Below are 27,670 nucleotides of genomic sequence, written 5' to 3'. Positions count from 1 at the left end.
GCATGTGCCCTGACTGGAAATCGAACCAGCAACCTTTCAGTACATGGGATGATGCCCAACCAAGCGATCCACACTGACCAGGGCAGGGGTCCTCAAACTTTTTAAACAGGGGGCCAGTTCACTGTCCCTCAGATTGTTGGAGGGCTGGACTATAGTTTAAAAAAAAAACTATGAACAAATTCCTATGCACACTGCACATATCTTATTTTGAAGTAAAAAAACAAAACGAGAATACAATATTTGTATTTGCATGTGGCCCGCGGGCCGTAGTTTGAGGACCCCTGGACCAGGGCCTGCCTCCGTCTCTTTATCAGTGATCTGGCTCATTGCTCAACTCAACTGAGGGGAGAAGACGAGTGTAGAGGGGGAGATGCTGGGGGCCAGTCTGGGGAGGAGCACGAGAAACGCAGCCTTTGTTGTTCCTACTCCCGTCACCACCCACAACAGCTGCCAAAACAACCCGCCCGAGCTCCCAGAGGCCCGCTCCTCCAGGCTGGTTTGCGGTGTGTGTGGGGAGGGCCGTAGTCAGGGAGAGCGAGCTTGGTTAATCCACTTACAGCAGTGGTTCCAACGTGGCGCACACGCCCCACAGGGGGGCACTTGGAATTTCAGGGGGGCAATTCGAGAATGAGTTATTAACGGCGAATTTTTTGCATGTCTTATGGTGCTAGGGGCCTCATATACAGCATATAAATATATATTGTGACCTATTCAGTTCTCTATTATATGTTTTGAAACTTTATTTGCTATATTTTCATATTACTTGACATTATTATTTTTTAAAACAATTTCTTAGTGATTTCTTCCTCAGTACTTCAACTGTCCTTTCGTTCTTTTATTTTTCTCTTTCATGGGTGCCATGTTCTTTGGACCATGGCACCCATGGTTTAGACCAAGTTAATGGCTTTTTAGGCTTCCTCCACGTGAATAGGAGTTCACTTTTTTTTTTTTTTTAATAAATATATTTTATTGATTTTTTACAGAGAGGAAGGGAGAGAGATAGAGAGCCAGAAACATCGATGAGAGAGAAACATCGATCAGCTGCCTCCTGCACATCTCCTACTGGGGATGTGCCCGCAACCCAGGTACATGCCCTTGACCGGAATCGAACCTGGGACCCTTCAGTCCGCAGGCCGACGCTCCATCCACTGAGCCAAACCGGTTTCGACTAGGAGTTCACTTTTTATATAATAAGAATTATATGTCACGGGGGGGGGGGGGGTAGGGGGCATTAGGATTTTAGAGATGCTTATGGGGGGCATGGCCACAAAAAGGTTGGGAACCACTGGCTTAGAGAGTGGGGCAGTGGGCTGGCCCAGGGAGACAGGGAGGTGGGGCAGCCCCGGGAGGGGAAGGTGGTGGGCTGCCCAGGGAGAAAGGGCAGTGGGCTGGCCCAGGGAGACAGGGAGGTGGGGCAGCCCCGGAGGGGAAGGTGGTGGGCTGCCCAGGGAGGAAGGGCAGTGGGCTGGCTCAGTGAGGGGAGGACTGGCCCCTGCAGATAGGCCTGCTCCCCTTCTGCCCACCTGACCTTCTATATCCTCTTACCCAGAAGTTCCCAGCCTCAGAGCCTTCAGATCTCAGTGTGGCCTGTCTGGCACTTTCCTGGCCACGGGTAGAGAAGGCCCCCTTCAAACCTCTGTCCCTGGCAGTGGGATCCTGGGCATACTTTCTATGCACCCCTCGCCCTGCCCTGCTCACTTGGATCCTCCGTGCCCAGCCTGGCACAGAGCGAGCATTCCATAAACAGTGAAGGCTGACAAGCTACATCTCAGCCTAAGGGTCATGCTTACCGCCCACCCGCCCCCCTTTAGAGATGGGCAAAGGGGGGCTGCAGAGTGTGACCTGATGGAGGAAGGTTTGAGGGAGGGGCCAGCTTGCCTGTCCCACGGGCCTGGACGACACCGTCCACCTCTGGACATTCTAGAACCACCTCCGGCCACCTTTTGACTGCTTTCTGGCCCTTCTCATGTTGCAAAATCCCCAATGAACTGAGAACCACAGGAAAATGGACCTCAGACCTTCCCCCATCGTCCCAATTTCATTTTCAGCCCACGGGGGAGAGAGAAAAAGCAACACCAGTGTCAGCACACCCGGCCGGAGATGTGGTCACAGCGCCATCCTGCCTGGACACAGATTCAGGCTCTGCCTGGTGGGGGTGGGGGTGAATGAAGGAATCAGATCCTCCGGGCTCTGCCGCAAGCAGGCCAGTGGGGCCTGGACGGATGTTTATAGAAGGAGGGGGCTGGGAGAGCACAGAGAGGCATTGAGGGTGGGCAGTGAGGGCTGTGGGGGAGATAAGAAAGGGTGGAGAGGTCGTCAGGGAAACAGCAGGAGGGTGGGGTAAGGCTCTTACTTTGTGACCCTCTGTCTGGAGGGCAGCTGGTGAGATACAGGACATGGTATCCTGGGTGAAGGGGGTCTGACAGATTCTCTCCCCCAAAGGCCCCCAATTATAGGGGAGGAGGGTCCAAGATGGCAGGGAAGAGAGGGCCTTGGAGCTGGGTTTTGAGAAACGCATAGGAGTTCGCTGCCGCCTACCCTCCAGCCCGGTGAAGAAGGCAGGACTGGACACAGACCCTCACGGCCCTGGTTGGCCAGGGGCTGGACTGATGTATCTGGGGCCTCCCAGCCTCACCCACAGCCAGGGGCAGCTCACAGTACCTTCTAAGACACCGGGTGGCTGGTCTTGGGTAAAATGGGTGGACTCCAGGCCTGGAAACTCTGAACCCCATGGCAGGGGGGTAGGAGGGAGGACCCAGGCAAGTGTGGACAGGCCGATAAAGAGAGCAGGGGGCTCTCTCTGACCACACAGGGGACAGCAGCCCTGGCGGGGCTGGACCGGACGATAACACGATAACATGAGAGGGGCCCCTACCCCGGGGCTGGGTCTACATTCTTCCATCCCAGCACAGGAGGGGTTAACTCAGAGGCTGCAGCCCCCTCCCCTTTCATCTCCTTCCCTCTGGGCCTGACCAGGCCTGTGTTTATAGAAGCTACTGGTGAGGGAGGGGTGGGCAGAGGCCCAGGACAAAGCAGCCGGGGCCAGGCCCCTGCAATGGCCTGAGTGGACCCTGCAGCCCGCTGGCCCCACCCCTTCCTGCCTCTGTGGCTCCAAGGCCATGTGCCCTCCCTGGGCCTCAGTTTCCTTCTCTGAGCAGCAGGATCATTATAACCCCCCACGGGGGCTGTCCAGGGTCAGAGGAATGAGCCCCCCTCTGCAGTGGGCATTCCTGTTCCTACAACAGGCCTGTGGTCCTCCCTGTGGCAGCTCCAAGCTAAGGGCGAGGCCCATGGGCAGGGGACCTCTGGGGGCCCCCTAGCTGCCCCTTGTCCTCTCTGAACCTGGGTCACCCCAAATGCCTCTGCTCTCCTCCATTGTCTGGGCCTCAGTTTCCCCACCAACTCACTCACTCACTCACTCACTCACTCACTCACACCATCCCCGCTCCTGTCACTGTTCTCAGGGCCCACACATTTCCTGGTGGGGCCTTGGTTGGTGTCCATCTCACCCCAGACCAGGGGGAAATGAGGGGATGGGCTGCAGTGGCAAGGTATACTGTTGGCACTCAATAAATGCAGCTTGGTATTCAGTATGTTTGGGGCATTGCAATCAGCAGGGACTGATTGTGGCCCATCTTACAGACAGGGGGACTAAGGCCCCGGAGGAGCAGGGGAGGGGCTGTGGCACCAGAGGGCACTCTAAGCCACGAGAGCTTGAAGCCTGCGTGGGGAGCTTCCGTCCTGTTGCCCTGGCGCCCACTTCCCACTTGCCCACCTGTGAATCCAGCCCACTCTCCGAACAGAGGCCAGCCCCACCCTGCGTGGGGGATCCTGGGAGCCAGGACCCCGTCGTATCCTCCATCTCAGCAGCCAAGGAAAAGGCTGAGCCGCCCCCCCGCCCCCCACACAGCAAGGACGTGCCCCTTAGACTCCCACAGCTGTGCCTCCCCTCAGACCACACGTGGTATGGCCACGTCTCCCCCTCAGACACCTCCTGGACGCCTCCAGCCACAGGAAACTCAGTGCCACTGACACACCAGCCCAGGCTGCGGCTGGCAGGGTCCCCCTTCCTCGTGCCCATTTCCCACCACTTCCCAGCAGGCAGGCCTCACCTCGCTTCTGCATGAAGCTGAACAAGTCGTCCAGGAACTCCTTCCTCTTGGGGTCCCCGTCCAGTTCGTAGAGCTGTGAGGGCAAGGAGGGGAACAGTTACCTGAGGCCAGGGCTTGGCACAGGCACCATATCTCCACCACAAGGAGTCCACTGAGGGGCTCTGACAGGGATGGGATCTGGGGGTCCCAGCCCCAGCACCGCCCGGAGTTCAGGCATCTCCCGAGGCCCCACCAAGCAATGAGCCTGCCCCCCACTTTCAGGTGAGGACAGAGCCACCTGACGAGTCTCCCAGGTGGTTGAAAACAACAGAGGTTTATCCTACTACAGTTCTGGGGCCAGAAGTCTGCGATCGAGGTGTGGCAGGGCCAAGCTCCCTCCTGAGGCTCCAGGGGGGCCCCTCCTGCCTCTTCTAGCTTCTGGGAGCTCCAGGCGCCCCTGGACTTGTGGCTGTACCACCCCAGTCTCTGCCTTTGCTGCCACATGGCTCTCCTCTGTGTCCAAATCCCCTCTTCTTACAGGACACCTGTCACTGGGTTTAGGGCCACCTCATCTCATCATGTTTAACTAGTGACATTTGCAAAGACCTACTTCCAAATAAGGTCCCGTTATTTGGGCCTTAAACACATCACTTAAAAAAAATCATTTTAGAGAGAGGGGGGGAGACGGCGGGGGGAGGGGGGGACGACACCATCAATTTATTGTTGCACTGGTTTATGCATTTATTGGTTGATTCTCATTTGTGGCCTGACCAGAGATTGAACCTGCAACCTGGATGTACTGGGATGATGCCCCGGCTAACTAACCGACCGGCCAGGGCTTAGACACATCATTTTGGGGGGACAGTTCATTCCGAACAGCATCCACCCAGGTCGTTGCCACCATGAGGAATCCTGACCCTGTCCAGGGAGTCACATGATACCGAGGCACAGAGGCAGCGGGGAGACTGCAGCCCTGGACTGTGGAGGCCTCGGGGTCTAGACTCGGTCCTGGGCACTGGCTGCCTGGGTTTGCCAGTCATCGCAGGAGGGAAAGGGCCTCCTTTTGGGGTTTGGGAGGCAGGGGGTCCTCCACCCCATTGACCATGACTTCCCAGGTGCTGGGGGAGAAAGCCAGTAGAGATCATTAAAGAGTGAGGAGGGGGGAGGCAATTGGCTGAGGAGAAGCAGTGAAAATTAAGCTCTAGGAAATACAGCACTGTGACTGCCTGGACATGGAGGGACCGGGACCATGGGGGACCTCGAAACCACCATTTAGCCCCAGCTCGGCTGGAATCATCCATCCTCAGGGCCCAATAATGCCCCAATACCCAGTTCCTCCGACAGGGATATCCGGGGGCTTAGGGAGATGGGATTGTCAGGGCCAACCATTCCTCAGCCATTTTGCCCCTCTCTGGGCCTCAGTTTCCCCATCTGTGTAATGGAGACAAAATGGGGCCTCCAAGGCAAGGACTGGGGGAGACAGGAGCCCAGACCTGGGTGGTCGAGGCCTTTGTCTCCTCCTGCCGGGCCTGGCCCGGCCACATTCCTGTGCTGATTTATGGCGTCCAGGGAGGCCCATATTTCCCCGCCTGAAGGGCGTGGGCCCAGCAGGTGGACCTTCCATCGGAGTACTCACGCCAGGCCTTGTCTGTCCACTCCCTGCCCACATGACACCCCCTGTGTCCCCTCCCCACTCTCCTCCTCCCTGGCTGGGAGTGGGAACTCACGCACGCCTGGTTCGGTCTGCCCTGTGGGAGACCAGGGATGCTGTCTGTGTTGTTGCCAGTGTCTGGGAGGTAGCTGAGCACACAGCAGCTGTGTAGGAAGTGCTAGCTAAGTGAGCCCCGCTTTCCAAGCTGCAAGGTGGGCCCAGCTAGGCGGGGAGTGCGGTCGGGTAGACTCGTGCATTGGCAGGTGCCCCCAGAACCTCGGGAGGGGACCTTATTGTGAAACAGGACCTTTGCAGATGTCATGAGCTAAGATGAGGTCACACTGGAGGCGGTGGCCCTAGTCCAATGACAGTGTCCTTATAAGAAGAGGTGGGAGTCCTGACCGGTTTGGCTCAGTGGACAGAGCGCCGGCCTGCGGACTGAAGGGTCCCAGGTTCGATTCCAGTCAAGGGCATGTACCTTGGTTGCGGGCACGTCCCCAGTGGGGAGTGTGCAGGAGGCAGCTGATCAATGTTTCTCTCTCATTGATGTTTCTGGCTCTCTGTCCCTCTCCCCTCCTCTCTGTAAAAAATCAATAAAATATATTTTTTTTTAAAAAAAGAAGAGGTGGGACACAGACACAGAGAAGCCACGTGGGGACAGAGGCAGAGACTAGAGAGACCAGGGTGATGTGGCCACAAGTCCAGGGACACGGGAGCCCCCAGAAGCTGGAAGAAGCAGGAAGGATCCTCCCCAGAACCTCCGGGAAGCGTGGCCCTGTGACACCTTGATTTCAGACTTCTGGCTCCAGAATACGAGAGGATAAATTATTGTTTTAAGCTGCTCCGTGTGTGGTCATTTGTCACGGCGTGGAAACTCATTGCGGGCAGCGTGTTCTCCTTTGAGATCCTGACCCAGGTGGGGGAGGGTCCACACGGCCTAAACCCCTTCCCCAGGCCCAGCCCTCACAAGACCTCCGTGCTCCTCCTGCCTCAGCCTCCCCCTCCTTAGAGGCCACTGTGCAATAAACGCAACAGGGTCACCCTCAGCACCTGGAACCGTAACGGCCCTCATCGTCCAGGTGGGAAACTGAGGCTCAGGGTGGAGACCAGCTGCTCCATAACCCCTTGGCAGAGGGGGCTGGCTCAGTGGGGGTGCGGGGCTGTTAACCCCAGGCCAAATGGTGGGCAGACCCCGTGGGGCCAGGGCATAGCATGAGGCCATAAAAGGCGATGTGTGGTGAATAAGGCAGCTTTAATAGCCGTGTCATGGGCAGCTGACAACAAAGCCGGGCAATAAAGGCTGCCCTAGCTTTATGGGGCTCTGGCCCCAAGTTCCGCACCCCTGTGGCGTGTGTCCCGCCCTAGCCAGCTGGATGGGGCTGTCCGCCAGGCCACAGGAATGGGGAGCTGGGGACGGTGTCGAGACTCCTCATGGTGGTGTCCAGACCCCCCCGGTGGGCCAGTGGGCCAGGCTGCCTGTCCCCACAGGCTCTCGAGTCACACAGCTGGGCCATAACACATCCTTCACCGCACCCCAGCCTGGTTCCCTGGTTGAAACCCTGCCCCCCTCAAGGTGGACAAGAGGCGCTGAGATCGGCCACCTGCCATACCCAGGGCCACAAACCCAGGCTGGAGACTGGGCCAAACCTCCGGGAACTCCTCCTTGGGTCTGAGGCCTGAGACCTGATTTCCCTGGGACCAAGTGCCAGGCACCGAGGATGAGTCTCACTGTGGCTTTTGTCTGATTCTAAGGATACCCATCCCTGCAGCCCACGAGGTCCCACAGACCCAGCCGGCCCTGTGCCGTCTCACCTCTCACCTGGCCACTTGCTGCTACTCAAACCCGTCAGCAGGTTCCACCTCCCGGCCTGTGCCCTGGCAGTTCCACCCCCCTGGAATGCCTTTCCCAGCTCTGCCCCAGCTGGCTTCCCCTTCATCCAGAGGTCCCTCAGCTCAAACGTCATCACCACCAAGGGCCCACCCCTCCCTGAAAGAAGCCCCGCCCTCAGATATCTCAGCCACAGCCCCGCCTCTCCCGAACATTCAGCTCTCACTTGGAACACCTTTACTGATGAGGATGGTTTCCTTACTCACCCCTACTCTCCCCCAACCTAACCCTCCTGTCACCCGACCCACATGGATTCACACCCTGGTGGTCTGGTCCCCTGTCCTTCAGCCCCAGCAGAATGTTGGGGATTTTGTATCTTTTGTCCCCATTGTCTAGAATTGGTCACCCAGCAGACACCCATTAAATGGACCTGGGTTCCTCAGTGCCGCATAAGGACAGGGACACTCATCCTTTCCCAAATCCAGCTACACCCAAGCCAGGGCCATGCTGGGCCAGCTGTGACCTTGACTGGGTTCACTTCCTGCCGTGTGACCCTGCTCAGGCCTCAGTTTGTTCAGCTGTGAAATGGGTGCAAAAGTTCAAGAATGTGAGATGTGGATGTGAAAGCCCGGGTTGGAGGCACCCACAGATGCTCCCTACATGCATGGCTCCCTTCTCCTCTTCCACCTGCAGGCCGGGGCGCCAGGACACACACAGCCCCTCTGCCTCTAGTGGGCTCAACCCAGTGTTGGTGTCCACCCACAAATTACTAAGCTGGGCTGACTATGTATCCCTCTCCCCCTCCCTAGCACCAACCACTGCACGAAGGAGAAACTGAGGCTCAGAGTGGGTGGGGCCCAGCCTGCCCGTCCCCCCCCCCCCCCCCCCAGCAGCCAGAGGGGCTTTTCCAGCCTGCCCCTCCCCTGCCCTACAGTCGGGACTGTCTCTGCTTTCTGAGCAAAACAAGCACCCGCTCTCGCCGCCAGGTCTTGCATTGACTGTTCCCTCTCCTGGAATGCAGTTCCCCAGATCTCTGCAGTCAGTCCCTCCTTCCAGCCCAAACATCACCTTCTCAGGGAGCCACCCCCCCTCAGCCCTCCCCCGCCTCTCCTTACCCTCTGACCCCTTCATCTGCTCTAGTTTCCTTCCGAGTACTTTGCACAAAGAGCTCAAATCCACAGGTCCTGACACTCCCCTTGCTCTAGGCACAGCCTGAGGGTATGGGGGAGGGAGAAGAGGTGCTAGGACCCACAGGGGAGATCCCCCAGGAGGGGCCACAGGGCAGCCCAGGGAGGAGGAAACAAAGCCAGGAGGTCTCAGGGCTCAGGTGGGGGTGGGGGGTAAGCAGGAGGAAAAGTGAGGTAACCATCCCAACCCCAAGGGTTTGGTGGGCAAACAGGAAATTCTTGTTTGTGGCCAAACAGTGAGCATTTTTCCCCACAGCCAGGCAGGTTATACTGCTGACCGCCACCCCTCCCAGTCCTGGAGCTGAGGGGGTCCTTTGGAGCCAGAGAGCTCACCCTAGTGTGGGGACCCCTCCCAGCCTGCTAGCCTGGAGAGGAGAAAAAGGCCACTGTGTCCACTAGCAAATCCACAAGTGACATGTTGGGGTAGGGGGGCCACTACCAGGGCCCAGCACACAAGTCTCCTCCCCAGGCCCTGCTGGGCCGGGCCAAGGTCACATTTCCAGACCAGTTAGTTCCCAGCCTGCCAAGGGGCCCAGGGGCCGTATTAGTCCTTAGGGGCCCAGGCTGTAAAGAAAGAGCCGGAGGGCCCCCGGGAGGACCTTTGCTCCCTTAACGGTGTCTGCTCAGGCCCCCTTCCGCCACCCAGGCGGCTCCAAAGTCCACAGGGCCCCACCTCCAGAGGAGGCCACTGGGCTGGCGGGGGGCGGGGGACCCCAGGAGCGAGGCTGCTCTCCTTGAAGGCGGAAAACCAAGGAACTGCCGAGTGCCCAGCACTCAGGGGCTGTGCAGGAGCCGACGAGCCACCCAGTCTCTCAAGAATTAGCCGGAGAAACACTGAGAACGGGCGTTTTTTTAAAAAAAGGCCTATTTTTGTACCATCCAATGCAGCTTCTAGGAAACCAGAGAAGTGTGTCTTTCTTCACGTCCAGACGCGGGTTTGCAAGCACTCAGCTCGGGCGGGAACAGACCCGCCCGCAGCGCCTGTGTGCCCGGCGGGACCGCCTCGGGCATTCCTGAGCCACCGAGGGTCAGAAAGGAAGGACAGATACCATCGCAGGGCAGGAAGCAGGGGAGCATGCCGGAAGCTAGGCTGGCGCAGAGAGGTTCTGTGAAGGGAGGAGGACAGTGAAGGAGCAGGGAGCCTGTAATCTGGGCCGGAGTCAGCCCAGGGGCTTTAGTGCTTAAACTCACATACTTTTTCTTGAATTTTTTGAACAAAATATTTATGGAGGTGAAATTCACATAACACAGAATTCACCAATTGGAAGTAAACAATTCAGTGCCATTTAGTGCATTCGCTATATTGCGCAACCACCACCTCTAGCTAATCCCAGAACATTCCATCACCCCCTCCCCCTCCCCCTCCCCCTCCCCCTCCCCAGCCTCTAGCAAACCAGTAATCCACTTTTTGTATCTGGATTTGCCTGTTCTTGACAGTTTACATGGAACCACACATTATGTGGCCTTTGTGTCTGGCTTCTCTCACTGAGCACTATGTGTCCAAGGTCCACCCATGTTGTAGCAAGTGTCAGCACCTCACTCCTTTTCATGGCTGCGTAATATTCCACTGTGTGGGTAGGGTCTCGTTGTGTTTATCTGTTCATTGGCGATAGACACTCGGTTTGTTTCTAAACTTTGACTCTTGTGAATCATGCTGCTCTGAACACCTGTGTATAATTTCACCTATTTTAACATCCTTTGGGTTTGGGACAAGAATTGATTCACTGTAGTAACTTCCAAAAGCAAAATGAAACTACAGTGAAACAAAGTAGAGAAGGTGGCGGGCTGGTTTTTACCCCCCAGTTCCTATAAAACACCCACGAGCAACCAGGATGGTAGATGACACCTCCTTGCAGCCTCTAGGGTCTGACGGGCTTTCATGTTTTTGCATCAAGAGCAGGCCGTGCCTCCCCGGCTCAGAAGCCAACCACGGCTTCCCTGATTGCTCTCAGGAGAAAAATCCCAACTGCCAGCCTGCCAGGCCCAAAGCCAGCTGGCTCATGATCTCTAACGCTTGTCCCCACGCTCACTCTACTCCACTCACACCAGCCTCCTCGCTTCCCCCCACACCCAGTCCTGCCCACCTGGAGTCCCCCTCCTCCAACCTTAGCCTCTCGCAGGCCTGCAGCTCTGACCCCCAAACCAGGCCAACACTGTCACGGTCCTGTGATTGTGCATTTATTTTGGGATGGCTTCTTCCTGTCTTTCTCCTCTTTCTTCCCACCCAGATGAGAGCCCCCAAGGGCATAATTGGGGTCTTTGGGTACTGGGCAAAGACCCCGGTATACAGCAGGAGCCTACTAATGAAGGGAGGCGGGAGCACACTCACACCGCGTGGGTCTGTCCTCATCTGATGTCCCCCTCCCAGTGCTCCCTGCCCGCCCACTGATAAAAACCCCTCCTCACATTATGGGACACTGGTGAGGCCCTTCACAGCCGCCCAACCAGGATGACTCAGCACGCACAGCCGTTGCCAGGGCCCCAGGTGCTGGGAGTAGTGTCCCTGGGGGCCTCTCAGCCTCCCCCATTCACAGAAACGCCCACAGCTGCTGATGGGAGGGGGCTGGTGGGGCAGAACCCCACAGCCTCCTGTGCCTACTGTGGGATCAGGAAAACTGCAGAGGGCAGAGGGCGACCAGGTTCACACCAGCCACCTGCTAAGTGCTCGATCCACCCTTTTCAACGTGCATCAGGGCAGGGCGTCCAGGGCCCAGTGTGCACACTCCTCACCCAACAGCATGAGGCCCAGAGATGGCAAAACCGAGCCCTGAGGCCAGGTCTTGCCCGCTCCCACAGAGACCCCAGAGCAGGGACAAACAAATGGTCGAATGAGTAAAATATCGGAATGAGGCTCAGTGAGGCTGGGGAAGAGGTCATTGGGGGCAGAAGAACCTGGAGTCTGAAACCTTCCCTGCCCCTCAGCCCTCAGTTTATCTGTCACGAGGGAGGGGTGAGCAACGTGATCAGGAAGCCGTCAAAGCAGCCTCGCAGCTGCAAGGGCAGCAGGACTCAGCCCCCAGGAGGCCGGCCCAGGCGGGCACCGGAGGGTTTGAATTTGAAACTCCCAGGACACCGCACAGAGGAGGTGGAGGCTGAGTGAGAGCTGTCAGCCCACGGGGCTTTGGCCAGGACAGACCAGCAGCCATTACTGAGCACCTGTAGGTCAGGCCAACGCGGGCTGCTGAGGATGCAGTGCCTTTCAGAGATCCAGATGCCCCTTGGGGCCCAGGCCAGCCAGGGAGATGACCAGCAGGCGGGAATCCCATGGGAGCTGGGTCTTCTGAAGAGGGCAGGGCAGAGTTGATGGCTGTAGGGGCTTAATCAATGTCTGTGGGACTTCAGGCCTCTCCCAGGAGTCACCCCCCTGTGCACCTGACCCTGAGGGCACCCCCACCGGCCACTTGGCCCTTTCGCTTCCTGTCAGCGCTCCAGGCAGGGCCTCCTCCACGCAGATGCTGCAGGGGCCCCGCCCGGCCTGAAGGAAATTGGGGAAGTGATTCTAGGCAGGGCAGCAACATCTGTCTGCTCGGGCACCCCTCCCCAACTGGCCACATGCCCTTTCTCTGAAAAGAAATAGCACCCGCACCCACCACAGATATTAATAAAAAGCTCTAGAAACAAGTCACAGAATCGCACACACGAAGGCAAATCTTTCTGGATTTCCGGAACGCAAGGTTCTGGAGTAGGGCCCTGAGCCCCAAACCCCCTCCTGTTCTCGTCAGCCTTGCCTATGACCAGGGCCATCTGTGAAGTGGGCAGGGGTGCACCTGGGCGTCCAGGTGAAGATGAGGGACTCACGGGAAGCAGGGTCTACAGGGAGGAGGGTCTGGCTTTCGGAAGATGGCTGGGGGGAGGGGCAACAGGAGGAAACACCTTGGTGGCAGGACAAGGCTGGTGGCCCACCAGCCCCGCGTCACAGTGGGGAAACTAAGGCCCACAGGGGACACCAGCAGGCCCGGCATCGAGGAAACGCTCAGGACAGGGATCAGCAGACACTTCTAGGAAGGGGAGCAGAGGGTGGTCGTCCCAGGCTGTCATGCAAACGGCATACAAATCCAGGGGGCCCCCTACCCACAGCCCTGGCCCTAGCTGACCACTATCCAATTTGGACCCCACTTTACAGACAGGGAAACAGAGGTACTGAGAGAACACCATGAAGATGGACTCAAACCCAGGTGGAGCCCAGACAGCCCCTCGGTGCCTCTGGGATGGCGGCAGGGTGCACCCGCCTCATCAGCCTCACCAAGTGGGAGGAACCCCTCACACTCAGGGGCTCTGGGCCAAGGCTCGGGGTGAGCTAGCCCCAAATCCAGTCTGTCTCCTCCCCTTCAGCAATTACTAATCGGATGTTCCACGCTGACCCTGGGGCATTTCACAGGGGATCCCAGGCCTGCACAACCCAAACATGACAGTCTCGTGATCCCGAACGCCGGCTTGCAGAGGCCTCGGGTCCAAGCCCTGCGCCCAGGGCCTGGCACCCGGGAATTAAAAATCTTGTCCTGGGTTCCTCAGAAAGGAACCAGCCCTGCTTCCCTGCAGTCGGGCCCCCAGGCAGTCCCAGAACACACCAGAGGGACTTTCCCAGTGGCTGAAGCTGTGCAGAAAGCTCTACCTGGCCAGGGAGTGAGGTCCCCGTCACTCCCAGCCCAGGTTCTCCGAACAGACACCCAGCCAGTGCCGGCAGCTTCAGGAGTGGGCGGCCAGGGGACACGCGCCACCGTGCCCCAGCCGAGCTGACCTGGTCCCCTGTAACGGGCAGCAGCAGATACAGCAGGAAGGAACAAGGCTGCCTCCCGCCTCCCACCCAGGATTCAAGAGGAAAGGGCCCCAGTGGCTCAGGCCCTGGAGTGCCCACAGGGAACACCCAAGGAAGCCTCTGTCAGACGCAGGCCGAGGGCAAGAAACAGGAACCTGAGGACCCACGTTGGTGGCCAGTAGCCTCAGGGCGCCGCAGGAGGGCCCCACTCCTAGAACATCCCACTTCCTTCAGAAAATTCTCCTGAAGGGAAGCATGGAGGAGAGGAGATGTCAGCTGGGCAGCCCTGGCAAGCCCTTGACTGGCACCCACCACATCCCGCCCCTCCTCCTCCTCCAGGACACTAGGTAAACGGTAACCAGTAACGATGACAATGAAATGCCAGCAGCCAGCCATCTGCATCTCAGTAAGGCTAGGCTCTACCCTGCATGGTGATGACAACGAAATGAATAACCCAGAAGTGACTACAGGCCCCACTTCCCTTCCAAGAATCGGGCACCCATTAGTAGTCACTGAAGGGGACGGGGAGGGGGAAGGTAGGCCAATGGCTGAGCAGGGCGGGGCGAGGGTGGCACCCATGCACACCCATCCACAGGGCACTCGCCAGCCTGCTGGCCCTGGGAAAGTGGCAGTTGAGTAGGAATTATGGGGCAACGGAAGGGCGGGGAGATAGGGGGGATGGGTGGGCGGGATACAGAGAGGGAAAGAGACAGAGAGGCATGGGGGAGAGACAGCAAAACCAGGAGGCTCCATTAACAGGCAGATGCAGGCAGGGTCCCAGCCCCCTGGGTGTCCCCTGGCCTGCCAGCCCCCATCAGAGAAGCTGACCCAGCCTTCATCCCAGAGAAGAATTCATGGAGCTGATCACAGAAGGGGATTAAATATGAACAGAAGGAAGGGGCAGCCAGCCCCTGCCTGGTCTGCAATGGGGGGCCCTTTCTGTTGGGGGCTTGGAGCCTGGGCAGGTGCCCTCTTGGGTGGGGGCCTCCCAAGCCCGAGACGAGACACATTTGTAGCGATGAGCTCAGACCACTATTCGGGGTGGGGGTTTGGGAGCACAGCCTAACAGGACAGAGGCCAGGGTGACCATGGGGCAGACCCTTCACGGGGCACAGCACTGAGGCACATGGCCCCTCCTGGCCACACCAGCCTGGAGAGAGATGCCAGACAACCCCCCAGGAGACCAGCAGAACTCACGCGCACCACTTCAACAACTCCACCCCGACAGAAACCGCCAGCCCCGACCCCACCCAGAGAGCCACACAGCCCCCCAACCTGGGCCTCTATGCGGCTCACAGACCCTGCTGATGTGCCCACGGCTCTGCCCACCCTAATGTGGTCTCCCAGTACACACCTGGACACGCCCGTCCACCCAGACACAGACACACAAACACAGACACACCCTTGTTTTCTGGCTCGAAGATAATGGCCCTAGACAGCCTGCCCTTGGCCGCCGCGCTCACCTGGCCCACTGGGTCCCCGCCCCCGCCCCCACACCAGGCTGTAGAAGCACGACAGCAACTCCTGTCTGTTTTCTTTACAGATGCGTCCCCGGTGCCCAGAATGGGGGCTGGTACACGGCAGGTGCTCCATGTGTATCTGTGGAAGGACCGGGCGCAGCCACGTGCACACAGGTGCACAGCCTGACTTTCTGCCTGAACCCAGTCCCACGACCTCATGGGTGGGACAGTAGGGGTCTCCTTGACTCAAACCAATTCCCAAAGCAGAGTGGGCAGCTGGTGGGGGCCGGGCCGTCCACATCATGTGCCAAGCAGGCCCTGGATCCCTGAAAGTGCCCATCCGAGCGCCATGTCAGGGGTCCAAACCTGCTTCAGGTTCTGAATTATGTCCTGGGGTGGCCTTAAACAGTGATTCATTCTCTCACGGTTCCAGGGCCAGATGGTCCCGGGGCCAGACAGCTGAAATCAAGGTGACCCGCTCCCTCCCAAGGCTCCAGGGAAGGTCCCTCCTGCGCCTCCCAGTTTCCTGGGGCTCCAGTGTCCCTGGGCTTGTGGCAGCATCACCCTGACCTCTGCCTTCTCTTCCCGTGGCTGTCTGTCTCCCTGTGTGTGTCTCCTCTTCTATAAGGACACCTGTCCTTAGACTTGGGGCCCACCCTACTCCAATCTGACCTCATCTTAGCTAATTATATCTGCAAAGACCTGTCTCCTTCGTCTGGGAGGACAGAAGTGCATCCCAGATCCGCTTCTGCAGGGGCCCCTGGGGCCGAGGGGCTTGCAAGGGTGGCGAGCGGTACTGACTGCACCTTCCCTGGCCCCCACCCCTCCGCCCTATGAGACCCCTGCCAGCTCCGACTACAGTGCAAGGCCAAGTCCTGAGCTGAGGCCTTCAATAGGCAGGCTGGTTACCATTTAACCCTGTGACCCCTAATTGTCCTCTGGCCGAACGCAGCCAGGCAGTCAGAAAAGGGGCGGTCTGCACCCCGCCCCCACGCATGACCACCCACCGGCCAGTACCCCCAGCTGCTCCCCTGACCAGGCATGGAGTGCAACCTGACATGGTGACAGCATCTGTGATGGGGGTGCGGGGCTATCACAACAAAGGGTGAGGGGGACTCCCCACCACATCACTATAGGTGGTGCTGGCTGTGGGAATTAGAACATTTAGGGGGTTGAAGGGCCTTTCTGTCAAGTGTAAAAACTGAGGCACAGAGTGGGCCAAGCCCTGGATCAGAGAGGGCACAGCCCTGCCTAAGATCACACAGCACATGAGGGGAAGGGATCGAGCAGGGTGGTGGGAGTCTCCAAGGCCCCTGGGCCCTGTCAGCGCTGCAGTCTGATCCACTGCAGGCAGGCGAGGGCAGCTGACCTGCTCCTGGGCTGCCAACGTGATCCACTGACCAGGGGACCTGACTTTCTGGTTAACAGCTAATGGGCACCACCGAGACCTCACGCTAAACAGGGCAGAGGAGCCCAGGGCGGGGGAGGCACGCAGGCTCACACACAGGCACCTGTGGGAGCTGGCTGTGTGTAGGTGCTCTTACACGTGTGTGCTTGCAGACCCCCACCTACACGGCCAGGTGCAAACAAAGCCACAGGAGACTGTCACCCCATCACATATAGACATAGGAGCACTCTAGGCACCAGAATCAGCACACCCTGGGACACCCAGTCACCCCCAAGTGTGTCCGGACCCCAGGGCGGACTCAGCAACATGTCCACATAAGTTGGAGACACGTCACATGGTAAGCACATGCAGACATACACACACATCAGGACTTGAGCATGTGCCCAAGGTGACAGATACACATAGAAGATGCGCCCTGGCCAGTGCGACTGAGTTGGTTGGAGTGTTGTCCGGTACACCAAAAAGTGGCGGGTGGATTCCAGGTCAGGGCACAGACCCAGGTATCGGGTTCAATCCCGTCGGGGTGCAGTGCGGGAGGCAACCGATTGGTGTTTCTCTCTTACATCGATATTTCTCTCCCTCCCCCCCGCCCACTTCCTCTCTATAAAGTTAATTAAAAAAAAAAAAGATGCTGCAGATGGGTCCACATGGCCTCAGCGCGCGCGCACACACACACACACACACACACACACACACAACAGCCGCACACAAGCACAGGCGTGTGTTATGCACAGGAGGGTTCAAATGTCCCCGGGGCCCCTGCTCTGGCAAACAGACCCCGACACTCTCAGGGCCCTGGGAAGACGGGACACCACAGCCCACGAAACCATATGCACCACCACGTCCCCACACCCACGTGCACACGCACACACCCTGCCAGCAGGCGGCCCCCACGTGGCTCGCCCACGCTCGTTCCCTGCTGGGCGCTCGGGGAGGACACTGCCTGCCAGGCACCGCTCCCTCCGTCGCCGCGTGTGTTATTAGAGAGCGTGAGGCGTGGCTGGGCACTTGGCAGCGCCACCAGGGTGGGGAGCTGGCAGTGGGCGTGGGGCCAGGCCACAGCGGTGACCCCATGGTGGTGACCCTGTGGCTGGGTGACAGCATAGGGGACAGATAAGGTTCTTCCGGCTGAGTCAGTGTGGTTCCCAGGGCTGGCACGGGCAGGGGCATGGTGCCAGGGGCTGGCGGGCAAGCACCCTCCCCGCACCCGCCATGACCCAGCTGGCTCTGAGCCAACAGCCACAGCAGCTTTGATGAGGCAGGCGCTGCCCTAGGCAGGGAGGGCTGGGCTCCCCAGGGGCTTCCCAATACCCCTCCCAGGACTCCCAGCGCCTCAGGAAGACACCTGGTGCCAGAGCTGGCTGGCCCAGCACCCACGGGGCCTGGCCCCTGGCCCACTCGGTCTCAGGCACACCGGATGAACGTGCTGGGCTCAGAACCCAGTGTCTGACCTGGCCTTGGCCCAGGCTGTGTCCTTTCCCTGGAATGCCCTCCTCCACTGGGAAGATTCTAACTCATCCTCTGTCCCCATCCAAAAGGCTCAGCTGTGATGCCGGCCTCTCACCTCTGCCTGGCCCGTGGGCTCCTGAAGAGGCCTCCCAGCATCTCCCCCACTCCCCACCTAAATCCTGCCCAGACCCCCTGTGAGCCTACTTCTGGTTTGCCCTAATATTCTTCCCACCTCTTCCGTTCCCCTTTATGTTCCAGCCACGCTATTCCAAGAAGCAAACCCTACCCCTCTCTGCCCACCTGGCAAACTTTTTCATGCCCTGCAAAGCCCCCGCTCCAATGCCCCTTCCTCTGGGCAGCCTTCCTTCCAATCCTCTTCCTCTAGCCCAGCCCTGACCCCCTTAGGACTGGGAATACCTGTGTCCTGATCCATATTCCCCAGCCTGGGGGGCTGCCAGGCAGGATAAAGAAAATGTCTGCCACCTCCTCCCTGAGCCCCAGCAATTCCAGCTCCCACCCCACCCCACCCCACCCCACCCCACCCCACCCCACCCCAAGCAGCTCCGGTCAGGCCAGAGATGCTCACTGCAGTGTTTACAACACGGAAACAGAGAAGCAGACCAACATTGGTGTCAGCCCCACAAGGGAACTCTGCATGGAGCTAACAAAAACCAGGCAACTTGGGACATTCTCACCCGACAGTCAGATGCTGAGCGATGATGGCATGAAAACACCTACAAAAAGCAGTGTCCAGAGACAAACGGCAGGGGAGGGGGGTTAGAGAGCAACCAAAGGACTTGCATGCACGCATATTAGCATAACCAATGGACACAGACACTGGGGTGGTGGGGGCTTGCCCAGGGTGGGAATGGCTTGGGGGGGAGGGGCGGCGGTTAAGTGGGGGGAGACATATGTAAAGCTTTAGACTATAAATAAAAAAACAAAAGCAGCCGAAACCGGTTTGGCTCAGTAGGTAGAGCATCGGCCTGCGGACTGAAGGGTCCCGGGTTCGATTCCGGTCAAGGGCATGTACCTGGGTTGCGGGCGCATCCCCAGTGGGAGATGTGCAGGAGGCAGCTGATCGATGATGTTTCTAACTCTCTCTCTCTCTTCCTCTCTGTAAAAAAATCAATAAAATATATTTAAAAAAAAACACAAAAACAAAAAAACAAAAACAAAAGCAGTGTCCGGCTGAACAATGGGTGGAGCCACCCACAGCTCTGAAAGGTCACATGTCTGGGCACACGTGGGTAGATACAGGCCCAGAAAAACCATGGCCGACACTGGCCAGTTTGGGGTGGGGGCTGTCAGCCTCGAGCTTTGATGGAAGCAGTCCATGTTCTCTCCCCACAAGTATGGTGTCTAGTGTTAATTCTGGAACAAAAAATGAACTCAAAACATGTCCTCTAGGAATCCACTGGCCCTGTCTTTGGGGTTCGTGGGTCGCCCGGGGACGCAGAATAAAACCTTTCCTTTTCTTTCTAAAAAAGAAAAAAAACATGTCCTCTAGCTGAGGACACCTCTGAGACTCATGGCTTCAACTCCCAGTCCCTAAACCCATACCCAGGGCCACATGTGTCAGAGAGGAGGACAACCCTGGAATAAATGGGCCCCAGGAGGCCGGGGAATGGGGGAGGCCAGATGGGGCCCTTGGTGAGGGGCTGCTGGTGGCTATTTCTGCCCAAGTGCCCACCGTGTCCAGGCACTGGGTCCTGAGGCCTCAGTGTGACGCCTTGGACCAGCTGCTGCCGTTTCAGATGAAGGAGACGGAGGCTCGATAAAGCTGCCAGGCTTCCCTTCAACCCCGTAGCCAGTGGCCCCGGCCCCGTGACGGTCCATCCACTCCCCAAGGAATGCTCTGGCAGGTGCGGGGCCAGGTTACCCTGGAATCCCGTCCGAGCTCTGACACCTCCCCCAGGGCATGGGCCTCAGTTTCCCCATTTGCACAACAGGGGCCATGGCAATGCCTCCCCCGTGGCATCAAGAGGATACACACGAGACATACATGAGCCGTGCAACCTGCTGCCTGTGGCACAGTTAAGCGACATATATTAGGCAAAACTGTCATCTCTGCATCTCTGACCTCCTTTACAGGTGATGTGGTGAGCAGACATTACCTTGGAAAGCAGGGAAAAGCAGCCCAACATTTCATGCAAATCAAAACCACCGTTGAGATGCCACAGGACTCACACGCACACACACACACACACACACACAGCTGGAACCAGGCATGACAGGTGCTGGTGAGAACTGGGAGAAACTGGAGCCTCATGCACGGCAGGGGGATGCAAAATGGGGCAGAGCTGTGGCCAGCGCTCAGCAGCTCCTCGACACATCAAACACAGTCACCGTCTGAACCAGAAAGCCCACTGCTCGGTGCACACCCAAGGCAAGTGAAAACCTGTGTTCACACAAAAACCTGCACATGAACATGCATGTTCACAGCAGCACGATTCCCCGCTGCCGAGAGGTGGAAGCCACCCAAGTGTCCACCCACGGAGAAGTGGACAAGCACAAGGGGACCCATCCACACTCTGGAATGTCACTCGGCCACGAAAAGGAGCGGAGCACCGACACTCGCTACAATGGGGACGGTCCTTGAACACATGGCGCTCAGTGAGGGAAGCCAGACACCAAAGGCCACACAGCGTGTGATTCTATTTTTGTGAAATGCCCAGGACAGGCACATCCACGGAAAATGGGTCAAGGGCTGGGGAAGGGGATGAGGGGAACTGCTAAAGGGGATGCAACTCCTTCCTGGGTGATGAAATGCCCAAAAATTGATTGTGGTGATGGCTGCACAACCCTGTGAATACACTAAAAACCAGTGAACTGCACCCTTTAAATGGGTGAAATTATGTACCACGCAACGTTTCTATCAATAAAGCTGTTTGAAAATGCCAACACTGATTTAAGACAAAGGATTCAAATCCTTTAGCGGCTGAAGATCTGTGAGGAAGAGTTTGCCGATTTAAAATCCCACAATGGCACTTTCTAAAGCCCACGCATGGCCGTGTTGGTGACAGGAAGCCACCAGGATGTCACCAGATGCCACATCCGACGCCAGGAGGCTGAGATCCTAATCACGGCCTGTCACACACCCTCATCCCCAGCCAGCAGCTCCGGGTGAGCTTCATGAGAGTATGTGTTTGGGGGGGGCCCCTGGGGGCTCCAGGTTTTCCAGGAGAGATTTTGTGGTCACGAGCCCACTGCTCCTGGCCCCTCCCCAGCCTGGGTGCCCCCAGACCTACAGCCGACAGTGAAATGTCAAGGCTGTCGAGGGTTTCAGGGCAGAAGACAGGCCCTGCCAAGATCAGGGAGGAAGAGGCAGAGATGATGCCAAGTGGATGGCCGGCCGGCTGGCTGCCACGTGCCAGGAAGGGGGTGGGGCAGCGCCAGAGTCAACACGGCCCCCAACATCTGCCAAGCTGGCTGGGCCCAAGCCACTATTGACACTGGCTGCACAGGTGCCTGGCTAGCTGGGTGGACAGGCAGCACCGGCAGCAGGACCTGCCATAAACGGGCAAAAATAAGCTCCAGCACCACAGGGCAGGCCCCTGGTGGCCCCAAACCTCCCTCGGCCCACCTCGTCTCGGAATACAGGCCCATCACCTCTGGGACCCAGACCAATAATGTCTGGCCCCTATGCCCAAGCCAAGCCGGGTCCCACCGCAGGGCCTTTGCACGGGCTGTTTCCTCTGCCAGGCGCACCATTCCTCCATGTGTGTGCCTGGCTCCTTCTCCTACAAGGCTCAGCCCAAAGGTCACGTTCTAAGCGGCTCGCTGCTTCCTCTGTAAAAACGCCGACCACATCCCATGTTATTATCCATTTACTGGTTTACTGACCTTCTCCACCCACAACAGAAAGGAACCATGAGAGTGACTTTGTAACACTGAAGCTCCCTGACCGTCTGGCCTCAGAAACTGTGACCTGACCCTGTGTATCCCCAGACATCACCGTCACGTCCCCGACAAGTGGGACAATGGCTCCGGAGGCTCTTTGTTCCCGACATGCGAAAAGGTCTTTGGGGTCAGGGCTTCTAACCCCTGTCCCCACCTGGCCTGACCACCAACGCCACCCCACCTCCATCAGTGCTGGGGCCAGGGGAGCAGGGGTTCTGTCAACCTCTGATGCCCCGAGGGCCGCACAACCTCGCCCCTCCCACCTGGCTGTGATGCTGTGAGGCAGGGGCGTCTGTCCAGCTGTGACTCCCAGCCTGAGGGCTGTGTGCAGGGCAGACAGCAAATATTTGGTGGCTAAGTAAACATGACTCGCCTACAACATGTCCGTCTGTGTTATGTTGAACCCAGAGGACGCCAGGGGCTCAGCGTCTGCAGAACCTGCTTCCAACACCATGCCTGTTTTCTCATCTACAGAATGGGGTGAGCGGCCACCTGGCAAGGGTTTTCTTCCCAAAGGGAGGGAAACTGAGGCAGGGAGCAGGGTGAGGCCGTCAGTCCTCCATGCAGGTTCAGGCTGGTGGCCACATTCAGGGGGTGTTTAACACTCCCTCCCGTCCTTGAAACTGGCCTGGCCAACCCTGCAGTGCCAACCCTCCGCCTTCCCACCTCCTCCATCCCTGTCACTCCCAACACCGCCCCCATGGGTCCAATTTCCAGGTCTTTACTTCATCGGTGAGTGTTTCTGATGGCCTGAACGCAAGTCTCCGAGGGCTCCTGAGTCCCAGCATCCTTTTCTCCAAGTGGAGCGGAGAGAGAAGCTACTGGCTCTGAGTCCCTGGAGACCAGCACAGGGTGGCCGGGCTTCACCTCCCTCTGGGAGGGGCTCGCAGCCAATCCTGGAGCCGGCACCTGGGAGGGAGCTACCCGGAGGCCACAGCCCGTGGAGCCCCAGCAAGGCTGGGCTCTGGGCCAGGGAGGCCAGGTCCCCTCCAGCCGCTCCTAGAGGTCGGGGCAGGGCCCAGCTGGCCGAGGATGGAATGCAAGCCCCACTGGCCGCCGAGGCCGCCATCTGGTTTCCATCTGCCCAGCCCAGCTCGGCCCAACTTCAAAGGATGCCCCGCCCGGCCACTTCCTCTGCCCTGGCCGCCCTTGGAAAGGCACCAGAATGGCCGGCTTCCTCCCCGCCCCTCCAGAGCCCCAGGGTGCTTGGCCGTCCACACCAACCACACAACGTGGCCACCTCCTGCTCAACCAACCGCCTGGGCCTCCATACACTGAGCTCCACTCAGGAGGCCGGGCCGACAAGGCCTCCAGCCCCGCGTCACCGGGCACACCCACAAACCAGGCCCGGCTAGGTCACTGCACAGCCTTTGCCTGGCCATTCCCTCCACTCTGAACCTGTCTCCTCGCTCTGTCCCCCCGCTTGTCCTTCTGGTGCAGACATCAAGAGCCCCCACTTCTCTCTCCTGGCTTGCGTCCCCCATATTAATGCATTTAACAGCCAGCCCACCCATGGGATCCCTAGCATCCAGCTGGCACTTGTAGGTGGGAGGTAAAAGCCAGCCATCGGGCCAGTTGGAAGAACCCAAGTAACAGCCAGGTGGGCCCTGCCTCCACTGTCCCCATTACGGCACATGACACGACCTACCTGCTTGAACTGCTCCTCATACGTCCAGTCCCCGTGGTCAGGAGGCTGCAGCTGGGGTACCACGTGGGTAGCCCCTCCCGGGTGGGCTGGGCCAGCCCCTGGGCGCTCCTGGCTGCCCAGCACCCGGGGCCCACCGTCACCACTGCGGAAGGCCTGGGGCAGCTGGGCCTTGTGGGGGAACAGGGCTGCAGGGCCCAAGCCAGCAGAGCCCGGGGGCCCGAGCCCCTCCTCATCCTCATAGTCTTCCTCCTCTTCCTCCTCGTCCTCATCCCCCAAGTCTTCCTCCAGCTCTTCCTCCTCCTCTTCCTCCTCTTCCCATTTTGGCTTCCTGGGACAGGCAGAGTGCAGAGGTCAGGAGAGAAGGCACCAGCTCACCCCTGACCCAGGGCAAAGCCAGCTCCTCATTCTAGACTGGGTTTCCTCTCTCAACACGGGGAGGTTGGGCCTCACCTGCCCCAGCTGCTGAGAGGGCCTGGAAGCAGAGCATGGGCCATACACCTCTTGGTCCCAGTTAGCTCTGACCCAACTGTAGCTATTCCTTTGACATAAACCCCAGTCCCTGCCTAGTGCTAACTGGTTCCCCCTCGCCTCTCCCGGCTGCACCAGCTGCTGTGCTGAGCCTTGAAAATGTTAAGCTGGTTCCTTCCTTAGGGCGTTTGCTCAGGCTGTTCCCTCTACTCGGCATGCTGTTCCAGGCTTCCTGGCCTTTCCTAGGGACTGTCACTACTTTGCCCATCATTCTAGAAAATTAATGCTGGCCCCAGCCACCCCCCTCCGAGCACCTCTGCTTCATTTTCTTGACAGTCCCAATCACAACCTGCACTTGCCCCACTTCTTCGCTTTTTAAAGTTTTCCTGCCCTAGCTGGTTTGGCTCAGTGGATAGAGTGTCAGTCCCGGGTTCGATTCCGGTCAAGGGCACATACTTTGGTTGCAGGCTCCTCCCCGGCTCGGGGCTTGTGCAGGAGGCAACTAATTGATATCGCTCACATCGATGTTTCTGACTTTCCCTCTCTCTTCCACTCTCCCCAAAAATCAATGGAAAAATATCCCTGGGTGAGGGTTAACCAACAAAAAGTTTTCCCAGCGCCCTGGCTGATGTGGCTCCGTTGATTTGAGCATCATCCCAAACACCAAAAGGCAGTGGGTTTGATTCCCAGTCAGGGTACATACCCAAGTTTTGGACTCGATCCGTAGTTGGGGTGCATATAAGAGGCAACCGATTGATTGATGTCTCTCTCTCTCTCTCTCTCTCTCTCTCCGCCTTCCTCTTTCTCTCAAATCAATTTAAAAAAAATTTTTAAGTCTTCCCAGAAAGATCCCACTGGGATCCCACCAGCACCCAGTTCAGGGTGCACATTAGACTCCTGTGAAACACAGACCCCCGTGAGCCAACTAATGCCCACCCTGTGCAAGTCCTACCCAGTCCACCAACTTTATCTGCCCCTGATGTTGGATCTGCTGTAGCCTCGCTGGGTGATGGGGCCACTGGGCGTGTGTGGCTAGTTCTGTTTAAGATGAAATAAAGCTACAAACACTAATCCTCAACCACATCTCTGAACTGGCCACATTTCACATTCAGTAGACAGTGCATGTGGAGAACATGTCCACTGCCATCCAGAACATTCTAAAGCAGTGATGGCGAACCTATGACACGCGTGTCAGAGGCGACACGCGAACTCATTTTTTTGGTTGATTTTTCTTTGTTAAATGGCATTTAAATATATAAAATAAATATCAAAAATATAAGTCTTTGCCGAAACCAGTTTGGCTCAGTGGATAGAGCGTCAGCCTGCAGACTGAAAGGTCCCAGGTTCGATTCCGGTCAAGGGCATGTACCTGGGTTGCGGGCACATCCCCAGTGGGAGATGTGCAGGAGGCAGCTAATCGATGTTTCTCTCTCATCGATGTTTCTAACTCTCTATCTCTCTCCCTTCCTCTCTGTAAAAAATCAATAAAATATATTTAAAAAAATATATATATATATAAGTCTCTGTTTTACTATGGTTGCAAATATCAAAAAATGTCTATAGGTGACACGGCACCCGAGTTAAGTTAGGGTTTTTCAAAATGCTGACACGCCGAGCTCAAAAGGTTCACCGTCACTGCTCTAAAGGGTGGCACTTCCGTAAGGAGCCTTGTCTGGCCCTTACAACTCTGTCACCAAGACCTAGACACCGCTCAGTGCACAAGGCCCCCAGACCCTCACTCACAGGTCGTCATCAGAGCCCACATCCTCGAAGTGCCCATCGCCTTCGGCATGGCCCGGCGCCTCCTTGCCTCGGCCGGGTGAGCCTGGCTGCCCCTCTTGGGCAGTGTCCTCGTCCTCCGAGCTGGGGGGCCCGTCCTCGGAGCCGCCGGGGCTGGGTGCAGATCCGAGGCCAGCGGCGGCAGCCCGCATGGCGGCCAGGGCAGCCATCTGTGCCTGCTGCATTCGGGTGTTCTCGGGGTCTCTGTCCTCGTCCGAGGCAGCCTTGGAGAGGGCTGGGGGGCCACCAGGGGGCTCAGGCAGCAGTGGCTGCCGGGCCTCCAGCTCCTGGCGTGCCCGCTGCTGCCGCTGCAGGAGTGTCTCCATCACAGCCTGCAGCTTCATGGCCCTGCGGGCTGGGCCGCCCCGGGCACCAGGGGTGGGTGGCAGGGGCGGCCCCTTCGGGGAGGGGGCCCGGCCGCACTGCAGTGTGGGGGCCGCGGGGGAGCCGGGGCAGTGCAGGGTGGCGGAGGGTGGGGGCCGCTCGGCTCAGACTGAGGGCTGGTAGGGCATGCCAACAGGCAGCACCTCCTTCTCACTCCGGGCACGAAGGAGCAGTGGCTGGCATCCAGTTCATTCACGTGTTTGCAGAAACCTGAGGGCAGTAAGAGAGACTGTCAAACCACACTGAGTTCCTTAGCCTCATCCTCCCCACTGAGGTTGGACTGCAAAGGCCTCTGGGAAAATCCCTCCCATCCACTCCCATCAGGGAGCAAACCTGGAGGGCTCCTTGGAAGTGGAGAAGCACACTCTCCTCTTTCTCTGTCCACCTTGGGAAGCACTGTTACCCCGCACTGGACTCCTAAGGATCTCAAGGCAGCCCCACAGAGAAATATGCAGTCGCAACTGCACCTCCCAAGGACCCGTGTGGATTATTGCTTCATAAACAGAGCAGAGGACAAGGCATTCCTGGCCTCTGATTGGCTACAGCTGCCTGCTGGGCACCAGAACCCAAATGGGTTCTGGGTTCTGATTCCAGGTTCTAGGTGCTGGTGCTGCCTGGCCCAGACTGTGCTTGCTGCATATGGATCCTGAGCTAAACCTCCCCGACTCATGCTCTCAGCCCTAAGCCTCAATCTCTCTGGACCTCAGTTTCCCCAGATGCAGAATGGTGCCCTAACTGCATCCACCTCGCTGTGACAGGCAGAGATGAAGTGAGTTGATGATGGTGAATCTGGGTACAAAATAGGCACCACATCATGTTAGTGTCAGGGAAGGAGGGGCTAGGTTGTCCCAATTCTGTGGATGAGGGAAACTGAGGCTCGGAGATGCCCTGCTAACGGGTGTCTGGGTGCCATGAGAGCCCCCACTGCTCCCCTGTGCTCTCTGCAGGGGGCTTCCCCTGCACTTCTGGACCCCATGCGGGGTCAACATCCCAGAATGCAATGTGCTGCCTGGGGTCCCTTCAGATCACCACCAACCCTAATGGCCAGGGCCTGCGGCAGACTCCGGAGAGGGATGTCCCAGAACCTGGCACAACCTGGCTCCACCGGGACAGGAGGACCGGCTCTCACCCCAACCCCCCAACCAAGCCAGGCCACACCCCCACCCACCAAGGCACCAATAAAACAAACGGACAGAACTCATCAGGCCTGGTGGTGACATCCCAGATGCTACAGCACAGGAGGGTCCAGGAGGCAGCCCCTACGGCTCTTAGCCACTCACGGGGCAGAAAGGTCTCACACAGGTGGGGCCAGTGGGCAAGGGCAGGGGCTCCTCGTTCCAGCTGATGCCATGTCCCTACGATGGCGACCAGCTAAAAGGAGCCTGACACCATGTCGACTTGCAGTGTAGCCCCCTCCCAATCGCCCCAGTCATGGAAGAGGCCCTGCGGAGCCACCGAGAGCCCAGTGGCCCTCCACCTTCTCCTGGACCAGCCACTCATTACTCAGACCCCCTGGGGCCTCCTGGGTAAAAGGGCAATGGGGGGCAGGTGAATGGCCCCTGTAAAAAGTGGGAAGGGGCACCCCCCCAAAAGACCTCTATCCAGCAGGGGCAGTGGTCCCTGGGCACAAAGACCCCCTCAGAGACCACAGGGCTGGC

The 27,670-nt window shown here is 58.2% G+C and overlaps 1 protein-coding gene across 4 annotated transcripts in view; it reads right to left on the bottom strand.

The window, feature by feature from the left end:
- ARID3A (AT-rich interaction domain 3A) overlaps positions 1-27,670 on the bottom strand; it is a 40,706-nt gene that overhangs the window by 10,621 nt on the left and 2,415 nt on the right. For all 4 annotated transcript variants that reach the window (XR_004968340.1, XM_036314178.1, XM_036314179.1 and 1 more), the window contains exons 2-4: positions 25,593-26,222; positions 23,382-23,709; positions 4,113-4,185 (exon numbers count right to left, since the gene is read on the bottom strand). Coding sequence is in view for 3 of the 4 variants with exons in the window: in XM_036314178.1 (XP_036170071.1) it covers positions 4,113-4,185; positions 23,382-23,709; positions 25,593-25,972 (781 nt within the window). In the remaining variant the exon portion in view is untranslated. The remainder of the gene's footprint in view (positions 1-4,112; positions 4,186-23,381; positions 23,710-25,592; positions 26,223-27,670) is intronic.

Source organism: Myotis myotis, unplaced genomic scaffold (genome assembly GCF_014108235.1).
Source record: "Myotis myotis isolate mMyoMyo1 unplaced genomic scaffold, mMyoMyo1.p scaffold_m19_p_6, whole genome shotgun sequence".
Classification (NCBI taxonomy): domain Eukaryota; kingdom Metazoa; phylum Chordata; class Mammalia; order Chiroptera; family Vespertilionidae; genus Myotis; species Myotis myotis.
The sequence above is the reverse complement of the archived record's forward strand: the minus strand, read 5'-3'. Positions and strand labels throughout refer to the sequence as shown.